The 25,296-nt window shown below is 35.9% G+C and overlaps 1 protein-coding gene and 1 non-coding gene across 5 annotated transcripts in view; one reads left to right on the plus strand and one right to left on the minus strand.

The window, feature by feature from the left end:
- ORC4 (origin recognition complex subunit 4) overlaps positions 1–23,946 on the plus strand; it is a 62,194-nt gene extending 38,248 nt beyond the window's left edge. For 3 of the 4 annotated variants that reach the window (XM_036319304.1, XM_036319305.1, XM_036319303.1), the window contains exons 5-14: positions 87–162; positions 598–683; positions 3,808–3,856; positions 5,903–6,054; positions 8,133–8,306; positions 15,711–15,797; positions 19,869–19,977; positions 20,651–20,746; positions 20,831–20,898; positions 23,383–23,946. In XM_036319304.1, the coding sequence (XP_036175197.1) occupies positions 87–162; positions 598–683; positions 3,808–3,856; positions 5,903–6,054; positions 8,133–8,306; positions 15,711–15,797; positions 19,869–19,977; positions 20,651–20,746; positions 20,831–20,898; positions 23,383–23,571 (1,086 nt within the window). In that variant the 3' untranslated portion in view covers positions 23,572–23,946. The remainder of the gene's footprint in view (positions 1–86; positions 163–597; positions 684–3,807; positions 3,857–5,902; positions 6,055–8,132; positions 8,307–15,710; positions 15,798–19,868; positions 19,978–20,650; positions 20,747–20,830; positions 20,899–23,382) is intronic. The other variant, XM_036319306.1, reaches the window with a different exon arrangement.
- LOC118662289 lies at positions 15,213–15,317 on the minus strand. Its single transcript, XR_004969680.1, has one exon. It is a non-coding gene; the product is annotated as a U6 spliceosomal RNA (small nuclear RNA).
- Positions 23,947–25,296: the final 1,350 nt, after the last annotated feature.

Consider the following 25,296-nt stretch of genomic DNA (forward strand, 5'->3'; position numbering starts at 1 on the left):
TTTCCACTGTTCATAGTTTAAAAAATAAGGGCTTATTAACTTTTAGCTATCATTAACTATTTTGTAAACTTTTTAATATTGTTTAGCTAATTAACCATGCTTTGAAAGAATTAATGGAGGTGGAAGACGTGAGTGAAAATGTATTACAAGTTCACCTAAATGGTAAGTGTGTCATTATTTTGCCACTGGAACTAATATAAATCATGTGCGCTTTTTATATTATGAAACTAAATCCACTTGTATGTTTTAAATTTGGATTCATAATTATATTTTTAAAACTAGATTTATGTCTAATAACTCTTAGCACACCATAAACAATATTTTTAGAAAATAAATAAATAAATAAAGGATGCACATAAAGACTTTCGGTTTTGTAGTGTGTTTTTTTCAATAACCCTAACTCCAGAGAAGATTGTTCTTTGATTCTACTAGATAGATGTCTTCATTGCTCAGGTGTAAAATGAAATATAAACTCACAGTCTGTGACTTTTTTCTTTCTAGTTAAATTTAAAAATCATTAAAAATTATTTGATTGGAAAATAACCTCAAATACATATTTCATTTTAATTAAATGCTTTTAAATGGGCTTTGTTTCAGGACTGCTGCAGATCAATGATAAAATAGCTCTAAAGGAAATCACAAGGCAGTTAAATCTGGAAAACGTAGTTGGAGATAAAGTTTTTGTACGTATAACTTCTATTCTTTTATTAAATAGTCATCAAAATAAAGTCTGTATTGTTACAGCTTTATATTTTTGTCATAAAAATGTATTAAGTACTAGGGTGCATTTATTTATCAAAACCAGGTTTATGTAGATACTGAGTTTGTTTATTTGTAAGATAAATATTCTGATTCTCTGTCTTTGGAGGTAAATTAATGTTTTTAAAAATACTATACTCTAGCAGTCTATTTCTAGTCGTCTGAGAGTTGGGTATCATGGGAGTGGTGGAAAAATGTGCTGAATTTTACACTACAGAAAAGGTGGATTTTAGTCTTGCTTTACAGCCTGGTGAGAATGATTAATGAATCCCCCTGAATTTCAGGTCCTCCTCTGTTAAATAGGCATTATCTTAAACTTACTGCACTAATTTATTTGGCAGACAAAAGAAAGCATTAAACATAATTTATGTTTTAAGAAAAGATACTTGATGGTAATACACTATACATATGCCAGTTATCTCGTACTATTAAAATGTTTTCAGATACTTGCCCATATCTCATTATTGTAATAGCTTGGAATCTAGGACAATGAATGTCATAACTTAAACTGATTAGAAATGTTTTGAAACTTGAAAATTTTTTTGCCTATCACTTGATTTATAGGGCTCAAGGGAACAATGATTAACTTAATTTTCAACTTCTTTAATTTTCATAATGAAATGACTTATCCTCATACTACCTATGCATTTGAAGTGGGTTATATACGTTCCTAGTTCATTTTCTGGTCTCTGGTAATTATGCAGTGCTGTCACTCTCCTATGCAGCTTCACAGCCATAGTTGTGAAAGCCTCCTAGCATGTCGTGATTCATTCTTTTGTAATTATCTCTAAAAACTTGAGCCCAATCATATGTTACCCTTTCACTGTCTGCAGGTCTCTGAAGTGGAAGTTCAGAATGCCCCTTCTATTAATGTTCTATCTTCTGTTAGAATTTAATGTTGAAAATAGTCTGCTACTTGGTCAAGGAGAATTACTGTTATAGAGGCCCTGTTTTGCTTTTAGTTTCCTATTGATGTAAGATTGGTGTTTCCAACTTGCATATTGGATTCATACGAAATAATAAAAAGACATCGTTGTTTATCATCCTAGTCATCACTTTTGGTACCATAATTGTCACATAGAGATATTATTAATTTAACTTCTACATTGTATTCATTAGTCAGTCATCTGAGGCTCAGAGAGCATAAAAAGCTTGCCTAAAGTCGTAAAATAACAAAGGCTGGGCATTAAGAACCTGAGTCACTTATCTCAATCCAGAGCTTTTCTGTTCTGATATCCTTACAGCAAATTCGTATATTTTTATACGTATATATATTCATGTATATTTATATAAGTACATATATGTACATATGTATTGTATAGGTATATATTTAATGTTTGTATAATATGTACATATGTATTTGTACAGGTATATATCTAATGTCATGTACAACATTCTTTTAAAAAATATCCGGAAGAGAAGCAACCTTTGAGTAACATTGACCACTGATTTCCTAACAAATTGTCTCTGAGCCTTTGTTTATGTTATGGTAACTACTGCTAGCCCTGCTTACCTTGGAATAGTGTTGACGTGGCAGTTTGCAATCATCACAAAATATATGGAAACTCTTAAAAACTTACGCTATTTTATATCAGTTCTTTCATTAGGAAACAAATAAATGGGTTTCCTCTCTCTTCTACATCTCAAATTTAAAGTTGGCTGTTTCTTTAAATTAAAAAATCCAAAGTATAGTAATGATTTTAATGAAAAAATATTTTAATAGGGCCTTTATCCACAAGCTGTAACATCTGGATAATACATCTGCAACTCTAAATTTTTATCTGGAATATTTAAGTTGTATGTAAAAATGTTTTGGTTGTGGTTCAGTTAGCCAAATTTGATATGATAATACATATTGTGTAAAATGCTCTTGAATAGAGATTCACTATTATAGTATCTAATATTTGAGGCAAATTTCTTCTCCCTTTTACTTTTGGATCTCATTTAAATTCATTTTTTAGTGGTAGAAGTTAATTTGTGACTTTCAAGAGCCTGATGTTTTTGACGATACAAAGTGCAATGGATTTCTAATTCTCTGACTATATTTATAATATAGCAACTCTTAATAGCCCCAACCTGGTGGGTCTGTTGGTTGGCGCGTCATCCCGTAAACCAAAAAGTTTGTGGGGCGAGTACAGGAGACAAGTGATCAATGTTTCTCACATCAGTGTGTCTCTCTCACATCACTGTTTCTATCTAAAAATCTAAAATCAATGTACATATCCTCAAATGAGGATAAAATAAAAAACTCCCTTTAAATAACATTAACAGTTTTATGTATTTTATCAAGAAAATAGAAAATTTTGAACACTACGTAGTAATGTCACTTTCAGAGCTATGCCATCTCTGCTTTTATATTTAAATTTCATATTGTAAGCATAGATATATTCAACTGAGAATATGGCCAATGACTCTAATCCTATATAATAAAGCCTAATATGCTAAGTGTCCAGTCGACTGGTCTGCCATTCAACCAATCAAAGCATAATATGCTAATGATATGCTAAGGCTGCTCAACCTCTCACTGTGATGTGCACCAACCATCAGGGGGCAGACAGTCAACTGGTCGGCCAGTTGCTATAACGTGCACTGACCACCAGGGGGCAGACGCTCCAACCGGTAGGTTAGCTTGCTGCTGGGGTCCGGCCTTTCAGGACTGAGCGAGAGGGACTGGACATGCCCTAGAGCCCTCCCATGGTTCCTCCCCAGCTGGCCAACCTCCTGTGTCTCTCCCCGGCCCCAATCAATCATGCACCAGTGGGGTTCCATGGCCTGGCCTGCACCCTCACAATACGGGACACCTCAGGGGATGTGGGAGAGCCAGTTTCAGCCTGATCCCAGAAGTCAGGCCAAGGGACCCACTGATACATGAATTTGTGCACCAGGCCTCTAGTTTACTATGAAAAATGAGTATCTATATAATGTCTAAGAATTAGATACAGGGTGTGTCTACATAATGTTTAAGGGCCAGATAACCTTTCTGTTTTTTTATTTAATAAACTTCTAGTCATGGTATTTGTTTGTTTGTTTTTTGTTTTTGTTACTCAGGGAAGCTTTGCTGAAAACCTTTCATTTATTCTGGAAGCTTTAAAAAAAGGTAAATATTAATATGTTTAACAGTATCAAGCATATTTGTTTAGCTGTAGTTTCCCCTGATTATAAAGATAATAACATGATTTTACAAAAAAATTAGTAAAGAAATATTATAAAAGAAAATAATAGTCACTATATTCCCACACTATTATAGTGATTATCTCAATTTAACTTTGGTTTTATGTCTTTATTCACCTGCAGTATATCATTGATATAAGTAAAGTAATTTTCATAAGAATACATTTATTTTCCATATTGTGTAGTCTACATCTTTTCATTTACAAACAGTATATTGTGAGCATTTTTCCATGACAGTAAAAAATGCTGCATTATCATTTTTATGGTTCTTATATATTTCATTTTATAAATATAAATTAACTGTAATTAAAAATATACATTATAACTTATTAACCACCATTTATGGGTTTTTATTTCTAATTTTTGTTATTGTGAAGAAATTCATAGATAGTCATCCAGATATTTCCTGGGGAAAATTTCAGTGAGTAGAATTCTGGATTAAAAGGTACAACAATTAAACTACCTTAGAAGGCCCATTTTCTAAACATATTTCAAGAATACCTTTTTCTTAACAATTTCAAAAACAAGTATTTATTTTTATATTTGTCTATTTAATAGAAAAATTATTAGTTTAATTTGCTTAATTTTGGTAATGATGATCATCATTTTCTGTTTTTATTGACCATTGACATTTCCTGGTTCATGTGTTTCCTATGGTTCTGTCTTATTTTGATGTTTAGCTTGTTTGTTTGTTTGTTTGTTTGTTTATGGGAATTCTTGCACTTAAAAACAACACTTAATGTTTCTCTTCTCTTAAATTTGGGTTGGATTATCTGCTGAACAGAGTTTTAGAATTTTTACATAGTCAAAATTTTTTCTCTCCAGATTTAAAAATACTCAATTATGTTTTCATCTAATACTTATAATTAATAATTTGGCTAGAATTTATTTTGGTGAGGTGTAAAGTGGAGCCTTAACCTTGAATAAACCACTTTTCCCCATTAATATGTAATGCTATGTTTTACCAATACTAAATTTCTAATAATGTAGGCCTGTTTCTAGACTTCTGAGCCGTTCCTGTGGTTTTTATGCCATTTAGGTTAGTGTTAAATGTTTTATTACCTGTTCCAGTGAGTGTCCCCTTATCAGATTTTCTTGTTACTTGTTTTTGCAAATATAAAGTCCTAAACCTTAAAGTAGTAGTGATTCTTTTGCTAAAGCTGATTCTGTTGTGATGAGAACAATGAATTCACAGAGTCATGTTGAACTTTTCCCTGTTGAAATATTAAAGTTGTGGTTAGAAGGAATTATAGTGGTTCTGATTGAATTTCACAGTCTAACCATTGTTTATAAAAATTATTTCTAAGGGAAGATATACTTTGCATTTCTAGCTAAATGAATCTTTTCTGAAATAATAGTTTTGAGCATAATGACTCTTTATATTTAATCTCAAAATGATTTGGTCTGTGTAGGTATTAAAAGTTCTTTGTAAATTTTCTGGTGCTAGAAGGACTCTGTTTACATAATTTTAAAAACAATAGTCTCCATTTATTTAAATCATTTTCATCAATAAACTACTAGTAACTAGACTGAAATACCTAAGGCTATCTTGTCCTGTGAGTAATTTTGTTGAATAAATAAATTGATGTGCATTGTTAAATATCCTACCCGAAGTAGGTTATCAATAATTGTTCGTTGAATTAAGTTTTAAAAAGTGAAATGTAGCCCTGGCTGGTTTGGCTCAGTGAATAGCCTGTGGACTGAAACGTCACAGGTTCGATTCTGGTCAGGGGCACGCGCCCAGGTTGTGGGCTCGATCCCCAGTGGTGGGCTTGCAGGAGGCAGCCCATCAGTGTGATTCTCTCATCATTGATGTTTCTATCTATCTTTCCTTCTCCCTTCCTCTCTGAAATCTATAAAAATATATTTAAAAATAAATAAAAATAAATAAAAAGTGAAATGTAGTAAGTAGTATGGAAATTTAACAAAGGTTAATATAATTGCTGTTAATAAAACTCTTATTTTATCTTAGGTGACCGGACTAGTAGTTGTCCAGTGATCTTCATATTAGATGAATTTGATCTTTTTGCTCATCATAGAAACCAAACACTCCTCTATAATCTTTTTGATATTTCTCAGTCTGCACAGACTCCAATAGCAGTTATTGGTCTTACATGTAGATTGGTAAGTCTTTTTTTTTTTTTAATTAAAAAATTGTAGTGTTTAAAAAGTTAAAGCTTAATTACCAACATAGTCACTTATGTAGGTCATGATATCAGGCATTTTTCAAATGTGTTTCACCGATGCCTGGTGCATTTATCCCATTTTTCAAATCAGATTGAGGAAAATAAGAACACAGTTAATCACTCATAATCATAAATACCTGTCTCTTCAACAGAATCACTAAGTGAAAAAAATGAAGTCAGATTATGCTAATAAATACAATATTTCTACATTAGCAAGTAAAGTGAAAGTTAAATAATCTTACCATAACTTGATTAAATTCACCAATAGTGTATATCTTTAACATTTATGATTCTTCCCATATTTGAAAATGCTTGGAATCAACTCAGAATGATACTGTTTTAACTTTGTAAATATACACCACTGGAAATGAGGTTCATGTACTTGTTCTCTTTTTCAGTACTTCTTTGTCTTTTTTTTAGAAAAGTGAAACTTTTTACAAAGTCATCTTCCAACAGTCCGCCTAGTGCTGTTTTTTCTGTCCAGTGGCTTTTCCCGCCTTCCTTCCCCAGTGCTCCAGAGCTTATGATATATGCCTTCATAATAAGCCTCCCTCGTAGAACATCGGGCTGGTTCTCCACATAACTATCCTGCCTTGCTAGAAGCAGCAGTCTGTCATGGGATTGAGGCATCTTCTTGTTAAAAAAAAAAAAAAAAATCTTCCTTTGGATGGAAGTGGCAGTGGCAAATATTATTGATCCAGTTAAGGACCAAATAAAGCAGGAGTGGGGAATTTCTGGCCTGTGGGCCATATAAGGACCCTGAAATCATTTGGTCTGGTCCTGCTAAGGCTTTTGAGTTAATTAAATGTTTGACCAAATATAGAAGGCTAATTTTTAAGTTGATAATTTTGTATGGCCCACAAATGATGTTATAAATATCCAAATGGCCTTTGACAGTAAAAAGGGTCCCCACCCCTGCTCTATATAATTGATTTCTTAACCTAGCTGTTTTATGAAAATCATCTTGGTAGATTAGAAATCCATATTTCTAGGGCTTATCACAGCTTCTTTAAAAAAAATAAAACTTTTTAATTATAGAAAGTTGGCAATAAACTTGATTTATAACTTCTTAAGGAAAAATAGCATAAATATAAGTAGTTTCTAAAATATCACCATAGAAAAGCCACAGGACAATCACATACCATTGTCATGCTGTGTTTCTGCCAGTTTCTCTTCTGTAATTTGTTCCTTTGGCCTAGCATGGCTTCAGCTTAAGTTTGTGGATATTTCAGTGAACTGAACATTTCTCCATTACACATACTGCTTACTTAAGTCATTGTTACATAAAACAATGAAGATGTTTAGATTTTCATGAATGTAATAAGTCTTAGTACAAATGTTCATCTTAATTTTTTATCTGAATTCTTCATAGAATGTACAGAATTCCTTGAAACTTTTAATGTTACTATGACAAATAACTACTCAATAATAGTTACAACTTTTTTTAGCAATTATTATAAGTGTTAGAATGTTGAAGATTAGCTGAGATTAACATGGTAGGTAAAACGCATGACATCACCGGGCCTACAGATTCTTTTAAAGGAGATTAAAATAGCATGCATAACAGAATCTTTTAGAGCAAGGGTGGGGAATGTCTGGCCCTTGGGCCATATAAGGCCTGAAAAATTATTTGGTCTAACCCTGCCAAGGCATTAGGGGGTGAGTTAAATGTTTAACCAAATATAGCAGGCTAATTTTTAAATTGATAATGTTGTATGACCAGAGAATGATGTTATAAATATTCAAATGGCCCTGGGCATAAAAACGGTTCCCCATCCCTGTTCTAGAGGCTTGGTTTATTTCCAAGCCACACTCTCTTACTTCTACTGCCTTTTAACAGTAAAGAGATCAAGGGAATAATTTGAGTATTTAGTGGTTTTCATAATTTTTTTTTATCCTTAATTTAATATTATAAGATAGGCATTGCTAATTTTAGATAATAGTTTAAATACTTAAATTTCTAACATTGACTTTTTTTTAACATGCATCTTACAGGAATTTCTGTTTGTTTTTAAGGATATTTTGGAACTCTTAGAAAAAAGAGTGAAGTCACGATTTTCTCACAGACAGATGCACTTAATGAATTCATTTGGTTTTCCCCAGTATCTTAAAATATTTAAAGAACAATTATCTCTACCTACAGAATTTCCAGACAAGCTTTTTGCTGAGAAGTGGAATGAGAATGTTCAGGTAACTTGGAGCAAAAGTAATAATATCAAAATGATTTTTGTATCTTGCTATACCATTTGAAAACAAAACTTAGAAATATTTAAAATTTCTGAATTAGTACAAAGTTTCTAATGTACTATTGCATAAAACTGCATGACTACTAATTATACACTTTTTCTGTGTGCATATTATCTTCTTATACAAAACTGTCCAAATGTCATAGCTCCTGAATTTTTCTCTCAAAAGTACTTTAATGAGCTTTTTGTTTTATTTATATCTGTTTTATATTTTAGGTTATTTTGTTGAAGCATTTCCATCACAAAAATTATTTTTATTTTACTTTTTAAGTTTAGCAATATATTATATTAGTGATTCATATCTACCTATCCAGTGTGGATTTTTCCCCCCTCTAATTCTCATAAAGAACTTTATCTTTTATCTCATCACGTATATTAAAAGGCAATCCAGGTTATGGCAGTTGTGGTTATATTATATACATTGACGAAATCCATATTGGAGTCCATGGAGCCCTGAGGTTATTAGCTACAGAGGTACCTTCATATGTTGTTTTCAAGATTTACTAAACATGTGGACTCTGTTGATTTACCTACACTTCAAGCTTAACTTCTACAGACCACTGTTATGTCAGCCCAACATATTGGCATAAAGTCTGAATTGGCATAAAGTCAGTTTGTCTTATGCCGACAAGAAATTTCAGTTGGCAGGGAGAAAGGGAGAGGAAGTTCAATAACATAATTGAAGAACAGTGTTGCTAAATAAAGCCCACATAGTAGAATCTTGCAAAAATATGGGTCCTATGAAAGTGGAAAATAATAACAAAAAAGTCCTTCATTTTGAAAGCATTGGATAAAACTGGTATGTAGTATTAAATGCTAATGAGTGAGGATGATTAGATGTATGGATAATTAGAGTTACACAATTTATATTCACTGCCTCTAAAAAAGGATTGTTTTATAGTAAAGTAGTATTGATTTTATTCTTAAACTAGAGGCCCAGTGCACAAAAATTTGTGCACTCGGTGGGGAGGGGGTGGTCTCTCAGCCCGGCCTGTGCCCTCTCGCAGTCTGGGACCCCTCGGGAGATAATGACCTGCTGGCTTAGGCCTGCTCCCGGGTGGCAGAGGGCAGGCCTAATCCCTAGGTGCAGCCCCTGGTCGGGCTCAGAGTAGGGCCGATTGGGGAGTTGGGGTGCCGTCCCCTGTCACACTCAAGGCAGGGTCGATGGGGAGGTTGCGGCGCCACCCCCTGTCATGCACAGAGCAGGGCCAATCAGGGGGTTGGAGCGCTGCCCCCTGTCACGCACAGAGCAGGGCCCATCAGGGGGTTGGGGAGCTCCCCCCTGTCACGCACAGAGCAGGGTCAATCAAGGGGGTTGGGGAGCTCCCCACTGTCACGCACACAGCAGGGTCGATCAGGGGGTTGGGGAGCTACCCCCTGTCACGCACAGAGCAGGGTTCATTAAGGGGTTGGGGAGCTCCCCCCTGTCACTCACAGAGTAGGGCCGATAGGGGAGTTGGGGCACCGCCCCCTGTCACACACAGAGCAGGGCCGATCAGGGGGTTGGGGCGCCGCCACTGTCACACTCAGGGCAGGGCCGATGGGGAGGTTATGGCTGTACTCCGTCACACACAGAGCAGGGCCTGTGGGGTGGGGGGGTTGGGGCGCCGCACCCTGTCACACACACAGCCGCAGGGTGATCAGGGGGTTGGGAGCTCCCCCGTATCAGGCACAGAGCAGGGCCGATCAGGGGGTTGGGGTGCCTTCCCCTGTCAGGAACAGAGCAGGGTGGATAGGGAGGTTGTGGCCCCACCCCCTGTCACACACAGAGCCGCAGGGCGATCAGGGGGTTTGGGCGCTGCCCACTGTCACGCTGATCCTGGTGCCAGGAGGCCTCCCGGCTCCGCTGATCCCGGTGCTGGGAGGCATATTACCCTTTTACTATATAGAATAGAGGCCTGGTGCATGGGTGGGGGCTGGCTGGTTTGCCCTGAAGGGTGTCCTGGATCGGGGTGGGGGTCCCCACTGGGGTGCCTGGCCAGCCTGGATGAGGGGATGATGGCTGTTTGCAGCTGGTAACACACCCTTCAGGGTGGGGGTCCCCACGGGGTTGCCTGGCCAGTCTGGGTGAGGGGATGATGGCTGTTTGCAGCTGGTCACACACCCTTCAGGGTGGGGGTCCCCACTGGGGTGCCTGGCCAGTCTGGGTGAGGGGATGATGGCTGTTTGCAGCTGGTCACACACCCTTCAGGGTGGGGGTCCCCACTGGGGTGCCTGGCCAGCCTGGGTGAGGGGCTGAGGGCTGTTTTCAGGCTGGGACTGAAGCTCCCAACTGCTCCTTTTTTTCTTTTTCTTTTTTATTCTGGGCCAGCTTTAGCTCTGAGGCTCCAGCTCTTAGGCCTCCACTCCTGAAAGCAGGTATCTGGTTTGTTTCGTTTCTATATTCGAAACTCTGTATCCACTCCAGCTCTGAGATCCCGGGCTCGCTGAAAGCAGGTTTCTGGGGTTTTGTTTAGCTTCTATATTCGTTACAATGTTTCTTAAACTGCAGGCTCAGAGGCCGGCAAGGCAGGCGGGGAACATTGGAGTCCTCCGTCACTGAAGCAAGCAAGCCTCATGTTCAGTTTAAGCTGCCTGGCTGCCGGCCGCCATCTTGGCTGGCAGTTAATTTGCATATCTCGCTGAGTAGCCAATGGGAAGGGTAGCAGTCGTACGCCATTTACCATGTTTCTCTTTTATTAGTAACAATACCAAAATAAAAATGTACTTATTTTTCTCTTATATGATTCTTGTTTTTTTCCCATCTTTGTTGAAGTATAATCAACAAATTGAAAACAGTATATGTTTGTGGTGTTCAATTTAATGTTTTGATACACATATACATTGTGAAATACCATAATCAAGCTATTAAATATATCCATCACCTCACATAGGTATAATTTTTTTTTTACTTGTAAGTGTCAGAACACTTAAGATCTATCATGTATGTAAATTTCAAGGGTACAATACTATATAGTTAACCATAGTCACATTGCTTGCATAACTGAAACTTGATTCTTCTTTTAATAATAAAATATGGTCTGCTCATGTTAGCATTAGTAATTTTGACACATTTCATTTTTTAAATTAAAAGTTCATTGAACAAAATATAATCAGTTCATAAGAATATATGGTAAAAGTTAGAAATTTTCATTATGTCCAAACTCACCAGAGTAATTATTTAGTTTATAGCAATTCAGACTTTATGTGCAAAAACTAAACTTGTTTTTATTTAAAGGGTTTAACTTTACATATTTTTTAAAATACGTTTTTATTTATTTTAGAGAGAGAGAAAGGTAGAGGGAGAGATGGTAGCTACCCCACAACCCAAGCTTGTTCCCTGACTGGGAATCAAACCAGTGACTTCTTGGAGCATGGGTCGATGCTCAACCCATTGACCCACACTGACTGGGCAAACTTTTCATATTTTTTTTTGTTTTGCCTTTTATACTTTGTTCTGATTAATAATTCTATATCATTTTCTTGATATAACTATATGGAATTGTGTGTAAAAATGGCTAACTTTATCCTTAAAATTCAGATATTGTACCTTGGTATAATTAGGTGTGGGTCCTCCCTTCCAAATTCTTCCCCAAATTAGTCTTTCCTGGGACTCAGATATTTGTTAGCTCAGGCACGTTTTCTTTGATACTCTAACTATAAGATTACATTTTTTAGGAGAACTTTATAATTAGTACTCCCACGTTGTCCCTTCCTTTTCAAAGGTCTGGAATATCTGGTCAGAATCCACTTTTCAGTGAGTCACAGACTTTCACCTTCTGCAGCTCTTTAACTGACTGTTTTGTTACAACAATGGGTTTTCTGAGTGCTTTAGAGATTCAGATGTAATCTTTCACAGTAAATGTTTGTGCAGTTCCAGGACTTCTATTTCTATCCTTGCTCACTTTCTTTCCTAAAATGACTGATACCATCATCCTTCTTTCTGTCCTTCCCAGATACATTATATTCTGATCATCTTAGAGTGGGCATGTATATAAAGGAAGTATATGGTGGGTGTTACTGGTGAAGCAAACTCTGGATGACTCAGAAAATGGGTAACCATGTGGTTGTAGAGTGGCTAGGCCTAAGTTTTTTGGTCCCCTTTTTGCTGATCCTCTATCACTGAATTTAGCAACAGATGGTAGGAATGAACATGAGCACTATCCTGTCATCTTTTTGACAACCTTGTAGACTTTTATAAGGTAACACTAGTACCACTGGAGTTTGTGTCTCTTAGTTCTAATACTTTTTTTCCCCCAACCTAATCATTTGCCACCTTTTGGTATGCTTAATAAATGAACTTCACTTGAAAAATATATCAGGACCATGGCCAGAGGCCCTGTCCTATGAGTGGTAGTGGGGTGGGGACTGCATTAAGGGAGCTGTTCTTTCTCTCAGTGCTGACTGTTCAGGAAGTTTTTCTGATTCCAAAGTTAAATCAAAAGCAATGGTATAGGTCACCTATGGAATCTCAACCAAGAACTATCTTTAGGATAGTGTTGAATCTAGACCTCTGAATATCATTTATATCCCAAATGAGTCAATAAGTAAGAGAGAGCATGGCAGTGTAAGAGAAATCCCTATATAAATGAACATTTAAAAGAACCATAGCTAATTCTCCTCTAAGGAAATTTCTCCAAAGTACTATAGCTAAGTTCAAGGAAGATTTACCTATTGTCTTAAACCTTTCCTGTTTAGTTAACAAAAGGTGAGAAGTTTTAGCAGGAACTGACTAGGAGATTAGTACATATGCTGCTGCCTCTAAGTTATCCCTGGAGCAGCATGGGTCCTAAGGTGCAGGTGTAATTCTGTAACATTCTGCTTAGAATCTTACCTGAGGAAGGCACTGGCCTACCACACTGTGCAATCAGCACCATGAGAACCTGCTTCTGTGGCAGCTGTTCATGTGTTCATCAGCGAGAAGGAACGGTATCAGCTTCCCTGAGCAACAGAGGGCGTCTGCTTTATTTCTGGGAACTCCCCCATATTCCTGTGAGTGGTGATATCAGTCAGTCAGTTCTGTCTTATTCCCCTTACATTATTTCCTGATCCAGCCATAAGAAATTCAGTCATGTTTCAAAACCTGATATCTAATATCTTCAATAATTATCATAATTAGTTAAATGTAATAGGCATCCAGTAAGTGGTTATTGGTAATAATACCCTATCTTCAAGCAGTTTATAATGTTTGAGTTAAAGTGAAATAAAAATATGATGAGGTTTCACTTTTTAATGGCTCACAGATAGATCTTGTAAGCTTCTTTTAGACGGACTAATTATGGAAGCAAGAAGATGATAGCCTTCAGAAAGAAGGGGCATTGGATTCAGACCTCTAAAAATAAAGAGATGAGCAAAAAGGCAGAGTACAGAATATAGAAGACTAACTCTTTGGCACATTATTCTACTTATTTATGTTTTAATCCTCGCCCATTGATATGTTTTTATTGATTTGAGAGAGAGAGGAAGGGCAAGAGAGAGAGAAAAACATCTATCAGTTGCCTTCTGTACGCCCTAACCAGGGGTCAAACCTACAGCCCAGGTATATGCCCTGACCCAGAATCAAACCCACAACCTTTTGGTGTGTGGGATGATGCTCCAACCAACTGAGCCACCTGGAATTCTTGCTGGGGAAAAAAAATATCTTGCATCAATATATTTGTCCCAGAGGATTTACTTTCGTTCTTAAGTGCTCTTATTGTAATACAGAAACTTCATAAGGGATTTAATGAGAGTCAATAATTGCAGAAGCCAGGACTGCGGTTATTTTTCAAGACTTTTTTATTTGAATTACTTTGCTTTATTTTAAGTTTATCTTATGTATCTCCAAAGGGTATTTAACGCTGTTTATGAAAAAAGGTATGTATAGTGACAGTAAGCTCTTTCAAATAGAAAGAGAATAACTAAAACATATCAGAAAACGGGTACTATAACTAGGATAGTATTTTTACTGAGAACACAAAACTTTATTTCATTAGATTAGAACTTACAGTGGGAGAGAGACATGTAGTTTTAGCTCTAGAAAATACAGAAATAATCAGTACTTAGTTTTCTCTCTTTTTTAAGAAAAATAATCCTTATCCTTTGCAGATGATTTATTAAAAATTAATGTCAATCTTACCCAAGGCTTTCTTGGCTCTCCAATTTTGAATCTATTCTTCTTTCATTTAATCTTTTTCAGTGCCAAGTGTACCTTATTTTTCATTAATCCTAACTTACTGCAGTCAGTTGGCTCTTTTAGATAATGCTTTTTCAAAGGGTCTCTGAATTTCCAAAGCCATTAGCTTCCTCAGAGTATATTTCAACTTAATTAGGAAAAGTGTTTTACATCGTTGATCACCACTTGCCTCTTGAAGTTTTATTCCCTTGGTTTCATTGTTCTTGCTTGTATTCTCTTCCAGTCTTAAGTATCTTTCTCAATCTTTTACTTTGCTTCTCTCTTTTCTTCTGCTTCTTAAACATTGATAATCCAAGTTTTCACTTCTTGACCTCATCTCCTCGTGGGACATTCTTATACTGTGGTATCATCTCTGATTTTTTCCTTCCCCCTCTAAACCCTTGCTCCTCCATTTCTCACCAGTTGATTCTCCATCAGACATGTCTTTTATAAATGTCTTAATTTTCTCTTGTTTTTACATCACTTTGTTAATTCAGATCTTCTTGGTCTCTTGTATGAACAGTTACAGTCACTTCCAGTTAGGTTTTCCTGTTTCTGTCTTCATATACAAATTATTTTGCCAGTCACTAAAACTCAGGATTACATGACTGCTTATCTTCTGTCAGTATGCCACAATGTTTCTGCTTTACTCATGCTGTTTTTTATATATATACTGGAACGTTCTTTTTTCTTTTTTTTTTTTTTCTTTTTTCTTTTTTTTTTATGGAACGCTTCACGAATTTACGTGTCAACCTTGCTCAGGGGCCATGCTAATCTTCTCTGTATCGTTCCAATTTTTTTTTTTTAGTATATGTGCTGCCAAAGCGAGCACTCTTTTTTCTTTTTAATCTATTGACTCATACAATAAGCATTCTGCATACTTTGTTTTCCTAAGTATAGTAACTCTTATTCTCTGTTGTTTGTTTTTGCTGCATTTTGATCATGCCACTGGTATCACTGTGTAGATTCCCTTTTCAGACTAGAAATTCACGGTAGCAAGGATTGTATTTTATGTTTGTGTCAACTGAAATGTAAAAGGATAAGAAGAAAATCAATAAACTAGTAATTTGATTTTAATTTTTGTGTTCTAAGTCAGACCAATACCTATTTATTAATGAATAGAATTAATGAGGTACAACAACTAGTGAGGCACACGATTATATTTAAGTTTTAAATTGTAAGATTCCTTAACTCTGCTTTGATTTTTCTCTCCAGTGTCTCTCAGAAGATAAAAGTGTGCAAGAAGTCCTACAGAAGCATTTCAATATCAGCAAAAGCCTGCGGTCCTTACATATGCTATTGGTTCGTATTAGCTTTGTTTTTATCATTTTTTAAATTTTTCTTTCACAAGACAATTATATTCTGTTGGGAATTCATTAAACCTATAAATTTTGGGAGAATTACCATGTTTACTACATGGAGTTCTCCAGTCTCTGTCGGCCACTTTTCTCCTTTTGTTTAGTTCTTTGCTTTCTTTCATCATTATCTTATAATTTTTATCCTGTTTGTACATGTTTAAAGTATTTAACTTTTTAGAGCAGTTGTCTGTGATGTTTTGTTTTTAATTTTGGTTTCAGCATGCTCTTTGTTAGTATATAGAAATGTGATTGATTTTTGTATGTTGATGTACTCTGCAAACTTGCTGAACTCATTCTAGGAGTTTTTTAGATTTCTTGAGACAGTCATGTCATCTGCAAATAGAGAGGTAGGTTTTTTTTCCCCTTACCAATCTGATTATATTTTATTTCTTTTTCTTGTCTTGCAACATCTAAAACCTCTCAAAAATGCTAAGTAAGTGTGGTGAGAGGATGGACATCTTTGCCTTGTTTCCTATCTTGGGAGAAAAGCATTCAGCCTTTCACTGTTAAGTATAAGGAAGCTATAGATGGTTTATACATTTGTTATCAAGTTATGGTAATTCCCATCTGTTCTTAACTTGTTGATAGTTTATTATAAATGGATGCTGGATTTGTCAAATGCTTACTCTATCAATGAATATGATCTATGGTTTTTCTTCTTTAGCTTGTGCAGTGTTGGGTTGCACTGCTTGACTTCTGAATGTTGAACTAGCTTTGCATACCTGGAATAAATCCCATCTGTTATGGTCTTAAACAAAGTAATAATATCTTTTAAGCTTAAACATTATCAACGAAGAAGTACTTTATTCTGAAAATGAAAGCTCTTCCTTTATTAAGAGTATTTGACATTAGCCTAATGTTTCTAGAAAATTATCTGTGGCAAATATCTTTCAAGGAAAAACTAATTTTGTTTCATGAATTTCTTCTTGGTCACTTTCATTTATTATAATAATTGATATCAGTTATTAAATAGCACTTGAGCTGGGAACTGTATAGTTGCTTTACCAACATTATGTCTATTTTTTTTTTAATCCTCCCTGGAGGATATTTTCCCATTGATTTTTAGAGGGAGTGGAAGAGAGAGGGACAGACAGAGAGGAATACCAGTGTGAGAGAAACACATCAATTGGTTGTCTCCTGCACACGCCCTGACCAGGGCCCAGGCCGGGGAGGAGCCTGCAATTGAGGTTCGTGCCCTTGACTGGAATCGAACCTGGGACCCTTCAGTCCACAGGCCAAAGCTCTATCCACTGAGCAATCCAGCTTGGGCAGATTATGCCTATATTTTACCTTTGGATATTTTTCTCTTTATTTTTTAAGAAAATGAGGCTTCTTATGATGCAATATCTTTTTTAAAAAAATAAGTTTTTGATTTCAGAGAGGAAGGGGGGGAGGGAGAGAGAGAAAGAGATAGAGAGAGAGAGAAACTTCAGTGATGAGAATCATTGATTGGCTGCCTCCTGCACGCCCCCTACTGGGGATGGAGCCTGCAACCTAGGCATGTGCCCTTGATCGGAATCAAACCCAGGACCCTTCGGTTCACAGGCTGACACTCTATCCACTGAGTCAAAACAGCCAGGGCATGGTTAATTATCTTACCCCAGGTCACACGGGTAGTAGATGGCAAACTCTACCCAAAGCCAAGGTGTCTGGCTTCAAGCTTGTATCCTGCTTTACTATATGGTTCTGCTGTGTTTGTTTACAGATTCTCCTTTCCCATTTCTGCTTTGGTGAGGAAATTTAAGAGCTTTTTTTGTATATACTTTCTCATTAGAAATCCCCCTCCCATCTTGCCATTTTCATTAACAACTGTCTTTCTTACAAAGTAATTTTGGGATTAAGAATTTTCAGAGTAGTATTTTTAATTATTTGTATATGAAAATTAGACTTTATTAACTTACTTTACATAGAGAATACACACACCACACATACATGCAACATAACTATTCATATACACACTTCTCATTATGATAAAATCTCTCTGCCTTAAAATTGTCAGCGTGAACAAATATTTTTCCAGTTTTCTATTACACTTCTCATTCGGGGTAATGGCTTGATTTTTGTTTCAGCTTTTCATGTGTAAGAAAAGTTTGGAATTGGTGGAAATTATAAAGAAGAGGGAATGACTTGACTGAAATTAATTATAGTTTGGATAATTTTTCAACAACCACCACAACAAAATCAGGAGTTATACATAGAAAGAAAAAAAAAGAAACACCTTCATTGCATATCCAAAAGTAAATTCCATGTTGATAAACCTAGATGTCTGTACAAAAAGTTTAAAAAGTTTATAAAAAATGTAAGAGAATATATTTGTAATCTGGAGGTAGGGAGATATTTCTTAGATAAAATACGCAAATTTCAAGCCATAAAAAAACAGATGGATAAAGTTTAACTACATTTAACTTTTAAATGTAGACTGGCCAGGATGAAGATTTAAAAAAAAGCTGATTGGGAGAGGGTGTATGCAATGCATCTAATCATCAATACTATCCATAATAAATAAACAGCTTTTATAGTAATCAGTAAAGGAATGAGCTAAGAGTACGAGCAAGCCATTTAGCAATGTAGAATCCCACATGCCCTGTAATATACAAAGATGCATTACCTCTCCAGTATTCAGGGAAACGGTACAATTTAAACTTTGCATAATTAAACACTAGAGTTAAACCTTTTTTTCCTGCCAACTGGTAGGTGTCAAAAGTTTATATCTGATGGTGTGGTGCCTGTGACTATAGAAATGCGTTGCTGCTGATAGTGTGAATATGTACAGGGACTTTGAAAAACAATTTGGCGAATTAGATATCTCTAGTAACTCAGAAGCACAAGAAGGCATAGAAAGGTTTTTTTATTGCAGCCTTATTCATAATTGCAAAAGAAATGAGAGGTGTTCATCAATAAAAAAATAATAATTAAATTGCAGAGCAATACAATACAACTGGAAAAAATAAATAAACTAGACTTGACAACTTGATGTGGATAAATTCTCATGATAAATGTTCAATGGAGAGAGAGTTGCAACAGTACAATATGATATTTATATAAATTTAAAAATTACTCTGAATAGTCTAGGAAACCATGCATAGGTAGAAGTACATAGGTAGTAGGAGACGTGCATTTTTATTTATGCCTGGCCAGTGTGCCTCAGTGGTTAAGCATCATGATTCAATTCCTGGTCAGGGCACATCCCCAGTGGGGGGCGTGCAGGAGGCAGCTGATCAATGATTCTCTGGCCCCCTCTGAAATCCATAAAAATAATACATTTTTTTTTTTAATGTGCATTTTTGGTTTTGTATACAAAGGAGAAGAGAGTTCAACCAAGGAAAGAGACGGGCTTCAACTGTGTAGGGTCATATTTCATAAGCTAAGGAAGTGGTAGTGGTTATTGATTATATTATTCTCTTGCCTTTTTGTGTGTCAAAAATATTTAATTGTAAAATGTAAAAGGACAGGTAAGAGAAAGGGAATGAAGCAGGGGAATGAAGTTCAAATAAAGTGGGCTCTGCTTTCAAGGAAAGCTATTTCTGAGTGTAATTTTGGTTTTTATCTTTTTCCTTTTTGAGCAATTGAACATACGGTAGCTAACTTCTTTCTATTACTTAACCCTGACCTGGACTGGCAGATTTGATGGTTAGAAAGTTATGCACAAGTCACACATCTGCCTTTTAGTTTGGTATGGTGTGGGGCTTTAAGTTGTATTTTACTTATTTTGGGCCTCTCTGCTTGCCCTACTCCTTTTTAAATGTTCTTCCTTTGAGGAGTTGTAAGTAAGATATGCAAGTAGGAAGGAGTAGAGAGAGCAGCAAAACTTTTTTATGCTTTACATTTATAGTTACATGGCATATGAATTTAAATACTAAATTTTAGTACAGCTAAATATGAGAGAATACTTTTCCCAAGCATTAATATTTACTCTCATAAGAGTAGACTCTCCAAATTAAAAAGGGTTGTTCAGTAATACCGCCACATTTCCCAAGTAAAGATGTAATTGTTTTTCTGATCCCCATTTTCCTAGATGCTTGCTTTAAGCCGTGTAACCACATCACACCCATTTATCACTGCAGCAGATTTGATGGAGGCAAACCAGCTGTGTAGCATGGACTCTAAAGCAAATATTGTACATGGTGAGAAACCTACCTGATTAATAATTTTTATAGGTTTGTTTAATGGAGTGCATTTCATAATTAACCTTGGGCATAGTGCTTTATACACAGACTACTTTTATATCCACACTGCCTTTAACTCGGCCCTTTGTAAGGTGTTGTCACTCCCATTTAAAGTCCCCGAAAACTGACACTGCCTCCCTTGCCACATCGGAAGTCCAGCTAACACTGTATTTTCTGCACCAAGTGCTAATGAGGAGCATGAGCTTTTAGCCATTTGGGGGTTTACTGTCACTTTTGAGAATCTAATGAGCCATCTCTTTAGGAAAAAGAATTTAGATATAATTTCTTGGGATTTAAGGATTCTTTGAATAATCAAGAGCCCTGTGTGACTTAAAGTTACATATGATTGCACAGTTTGTTTACTGTGGGCCATATGGTACGTGCTTAATTCTTCTAACATCTCCGTAATATAGGAAGATCCCTATTCTGTTGATATGAAAACTAAGCTCAGGGAAGTTGAGTAATTTGCTTAAGATAATATAGATGGCAGTTACTGAAACGCATTTGGTCCTGGGGGGGTTTGACCCCTTTCCCCCCTTTCCCTTCATCATTTTGTTTGAGGGACAGTTATTTCAGTCTTATGTATCAGTAAGTAAACTATAACTTATAGTTTGTTTCCCTTTTACTATAGGTCTGTCAGTCTTGGAAATCTGTCTTATAATAGCAATGAAACATTTAAATGACATCTATGAAGAGGAGCCCTTTAATTTTCAAATGGTCTATAATGGTGAGATAAGACTTGGGTAGTTTCTTTCTGACTCTACCCCACTGCTTATTGAAGATACTGACTTTGTCATTGTTTTCTGTCCAGAGTTTCAGAAGTTTGTTCAAAGGAAAGCCCATTCTGTCTATAATTTTGAGAAACCTGTTGTCATGAAGGTAAGATTCACTGTTATTTTTCTGCAGGCTGGTATATTTTTATGTCCAATTTGATTGTCTAGTTGACCCTTGAACAACATGGGTGTTTAAACAGTGTCCACTTATACATGAATTTTTTTTCAGTAAGTATTGTAAATGTATTTTCTCTTTGCTATAATTTTCTTAAAATTTTCTTTGTTCTATCTTCCTTTATTGTAAGAATATAGTATATAATCTATATGACATACAAAATATGTGTCAATCAACTGTTTGTTATTGGTAAGGCTTCCAGTCCACAGTAGCCTAGTAGTAAAGTTTTGGGAGAGACAAAATTATATGGGGATTTTTGACTGGGTGTGGAGGGTTGTTGGCACCCCTAACCCCCAGCATTGTTCAAGGCCTAACTATATATCATAGTTGCACAAAGTTAGCAGCCAGGTGTTTTGGTTTGTGGGAGTATACTGCCCTCTACTGTCTGTTCCTAACAGTTACATCCTGAAAAGAAACATTTATAGTCCGTGAAATACATTGATACAGCCCTATCCCTTTATACTCAAGGTTTGCCTCGGCTCTATAATTTTAGCAGTAAAAAGCTACAAAAATGCTGACATGAGCCATTAAGAAACCAACAGGCGAAATCTCACGGGCTGGTGAAAGCATGTAGAGAAGGCTTTATTAGGGGTTAGGTGACACAAGGGTTTTAAAACTTGAGAAACTTTATTCTTGTGTAATATGTATTACCCACTAAAAATATAATGTGAGCCATATTAATATAATTATCAATTTTCTAGTAGCAACAAAAAATAAAGTGAAGTTTATTTTAATAATAAATTTTATTTAACCTAATATACCAGAATAGTCCCTAAATATTCATTGGAAATACTCTTTAGATTCCATAAAATTTTTAGCTAAAGACGTAGATGTAGCCCAGGCGGTGTTGCTCAGTGGTTGACCACCGACCTATGAACCAGGAGGTCACAGTTGGATTCCCTGTCAGGGCACATGCCCAGGTTGCGGACTCCATCCCTAGTAGGGAGCCTGCAGGAGGCAACCGATCAATGATTCTCTCTCATCATTAATATTTCTCTCTCCCCTCACTTCCTCTCTGAAATCAATAAAAATATATTTTACAAAAAAATATTTACATATTGAAATTGTTCTAAACATAATTTTTTTATTGACTCAGGCATCCGTTTTTAAATTCAACTTAATGAAAATGAAATAAAATTAAAAATCGAGTCCCACATTTCAAATGCTCAACAGCCCTATGATTACCTTATTGGACACCACAGCTCTAGAGGACTTTATGAGAAAAAACTTTTGTTTTAAAGCAGTGGACCCATACATCCCTTAGCATCCCCTGTAGACCTATGTAGTCAGAATTTTATTTCTTGTAGCAACCAGAAAGTGTTGGGGCATTGCCATTTCTTCACAACAGAAAGCGTATCTAGCACAGTGCAGGTGGGTTTTCTCCCCCTTCCTAATACCCATGTCTGTCTGATAGTCATGGCTTCTGGGAGTTGTGAATGGAAAAAGGTACCTGAGCATTTACATTCTTAGGAGTTTCTATATTTAAAAAACAAACATTTTTGCTGCCTATAAATATTTTAAATCTCCTTCATTTTATTCAGCCCAGCCTTTTGTATTTTTCTCATTTTCAGAAGTGGTATCTGAGCTATTTCATCAGAAGAATTTTTATGATACATAGAGAATATGTTCTAATATTTTTCACAATAAAGCTGTAGGAATAGAAAGCTCAGGAATTGATTGTAATGTTAGTATTTACATTTAGTATGTCATGATTTAATGGATGTTTTTTCAGTTTTCATAACCTAATAAAATACCTAAAATAATCATCAGGGTTAAAAAAGACATAATATGTGTGGTAAGAGGAAACAGAAGAGAGCCCTATTAAGGTGAGGAAGATGGAAGGAAACTCTGACAGGTGGTGGCAGTCTCCACCAGACGCCTTAGGGAACAGGAGCTGGCCCCTCTCGTCCATTGTGGCCCTTTGCTGAGTCGCAAGGTCAGCTGACAGGCTTGCTGTGCCCCTAGGGCTCTTTCCGCTCAGCTGCATTAAACTTAGACAGCAGTCTTACAAAGGCACAAACAAAATGTGAGTGCAAATTGGAGTAATTTTAAGTCAAAAAACAATGGACTTAGTGGATCTTAGTTGGAAACCCTTCATTAACTTCATCACTAGTAGGAAATATGATATAGAATAAGATCAGAAACAAAAAATGAGATTAGGAAAAATCATGGTGTGCAGACTGGATTAAAATGTGTCCTGTTTACATTCAACAATATAGTGACAGATAACTATATATTGGTGCTGCTTCACCTGATATACAAGTTTTTATGAAGTTGATGCAGTGTTGTTTTTGAACCTTACTGATTTCTATTAAGTTTTGTTTTCTGGCATTCTATTCCACAACTGATCAGAATCCTTCACTGTTCTCTGGGTTGTTCCTCTAATGAACCTAAACTATTTTTTTCATCTTTCAGGCCTTTGAACACTTACAACAATTAGAATTAATAAGGCCCGTGGAAAGAACTTCAGTAAATGCACAGAGAGAGTACCAGCTGATGAAACTACTTTTGGATAATACTCAAATTATGAATGCTTTGCAGAAATACCCCAACTGTCCTACAGATGTTAGGCAGTGGGCAACATCCTCACTAAGCTGGTTATAAATATAACCCATGGCTTCAGTAATGTAGTTTCAGGCAGACTTCTCTAAAGAACTAAAAGCTATTGTCCTTTAATAAGATGTGTTAATACATTTTTTATATTTATAGACATGTATTTTTGTATTTATGGGGAACTGTTACACAGGTAGTATTCTTGGCTGTGTCATGCCTTTAAATCATAAGCAGTTACGTGATTTATAATTCCTGTAATTTAGACTATGTTGAAGTAGAAGTTAAAATAAATGTGATTATTTCTTAGATATTGAACCATATACTTATTTAACAGTTACGAAGTATTTTTGTGTTACATTTGAAATCTTCATTTCAATCTAGCAGCCAATGTTTTTATAAACATTAAAGAAAGCATTAAAGAAACAACAGCAAGCATTGAGATGTAGAGTAATTTTTTTAATTTTTTTCTGTACCATGGAAATGTTGGATTCTATTTCAGACCCAGGTCTAGTTCAGGAGCCTGGCCAGTTTGGCTAGAAGATGCTTCACACAGAAGTAAAAGGCCAAAAATTTGGACATTTTCCTCCAGACATCTCCGACTGTGGTACTTTATACTACCTACAGAAGAATCCCTTGAAGAGTTGAAAGGTGTTCTTAAATGCAGATCCTTGGGCCTATTCTAGTCCAAAATGATCAGAATTTATGTTTTTAAATAGATACTTTACAAAATTCCTGAAAAATCACTTTCACAAAGACTGGGGAATGTTTGGCAGTGTTAACTAAATCTATATCTAAAAGTAAATCGCAAGAGCAATGTGGAACTGTCAGCCAAAGGATCACCTTATAAATTCAGGAATCCACAAGCTAATACAGCCATATATTTAAAGTGGAATATAATAAGCATTCGTTAAGTGTTAGTGACTTCATTTATTCAGGATTATTTGAGTGCCTATTGTTTTCATGGAAGGTTTACAGAAGGCATTGTCCATAATCTTGTGCAGTTTGTTAATACTTGTAACTGTCGAAGACGATAGGATGGTTCAGTGCCGTTACCTGCAGATGAAAAATCTAGCACAGCTGTGGCAGTGTTCAGTCACAGTTAGAGAACGATATCAGAGCCCGGTTCAAATCGGGTTTGACATCAAAGTCCCTGCTATTAAGGTGTGAAATCCAGCAAAGGTTTCTTACCATGTGTTTTTTAAAGAATACTCCAGGAAATGATTTATCTGGTTTTTAAGAAGTTTTGGACATAGAACAGAAATATCTTTGTGTAATAAAAGTAGCTCTAGTAGTTCTTCAATAGTTACAACCTATTGTTATACACACTTAGCCAGTCATGCCCTGCCCCTGGCTAAGTCTTCAGATCACTATCACTTGCTTTTCAGCAGTCTCACTAAATTAAATCTAAGGCTTACATACTATTTCTGTGCAATACTCTAGATTTTTAAGGGATGCTTTGCCAACATAATAGCTTCACTATTGCTAGAAGCAAAGATTTCATTTTACACTTGAGCTAAAATTGACCCTTTAAAAATTTTTCTAAACTATTTTAAGGCACTGACTGTATAAATACTTGGAGAACTGACTTGAGGTTTATAAATTTTTCTTAGGCTAAATACCACTAATAGACTAAGAGCCCTCCCTCCTCTGCCTCCCTAGTACATATGAGCTACATTAGATCCATCAGCACGCAAGTATACAGATTAAAAAACTAAGCAGCAAGGTGGGTTTTCATCCTCAGTGAAACAGAAAGCAAGCCATCCCCTTCTTAAGTCA

Source organism: Myotis myotis, unplaced genomic scaffold (assembly GCF_014108235.1).
Source record: "Myotis myotis isolate mMyoMyo1 unplaced genomic scaffold, mMyoMyo1.p scaffold_m19_p_8, whole genome shotgun sequence".
Taxonomy (NCBI): Eukaryota; Metazoa; Chordata; class Mammalia; order Chiroptera; family Vespertilionidae; genus Myotis; species Myotis myotis.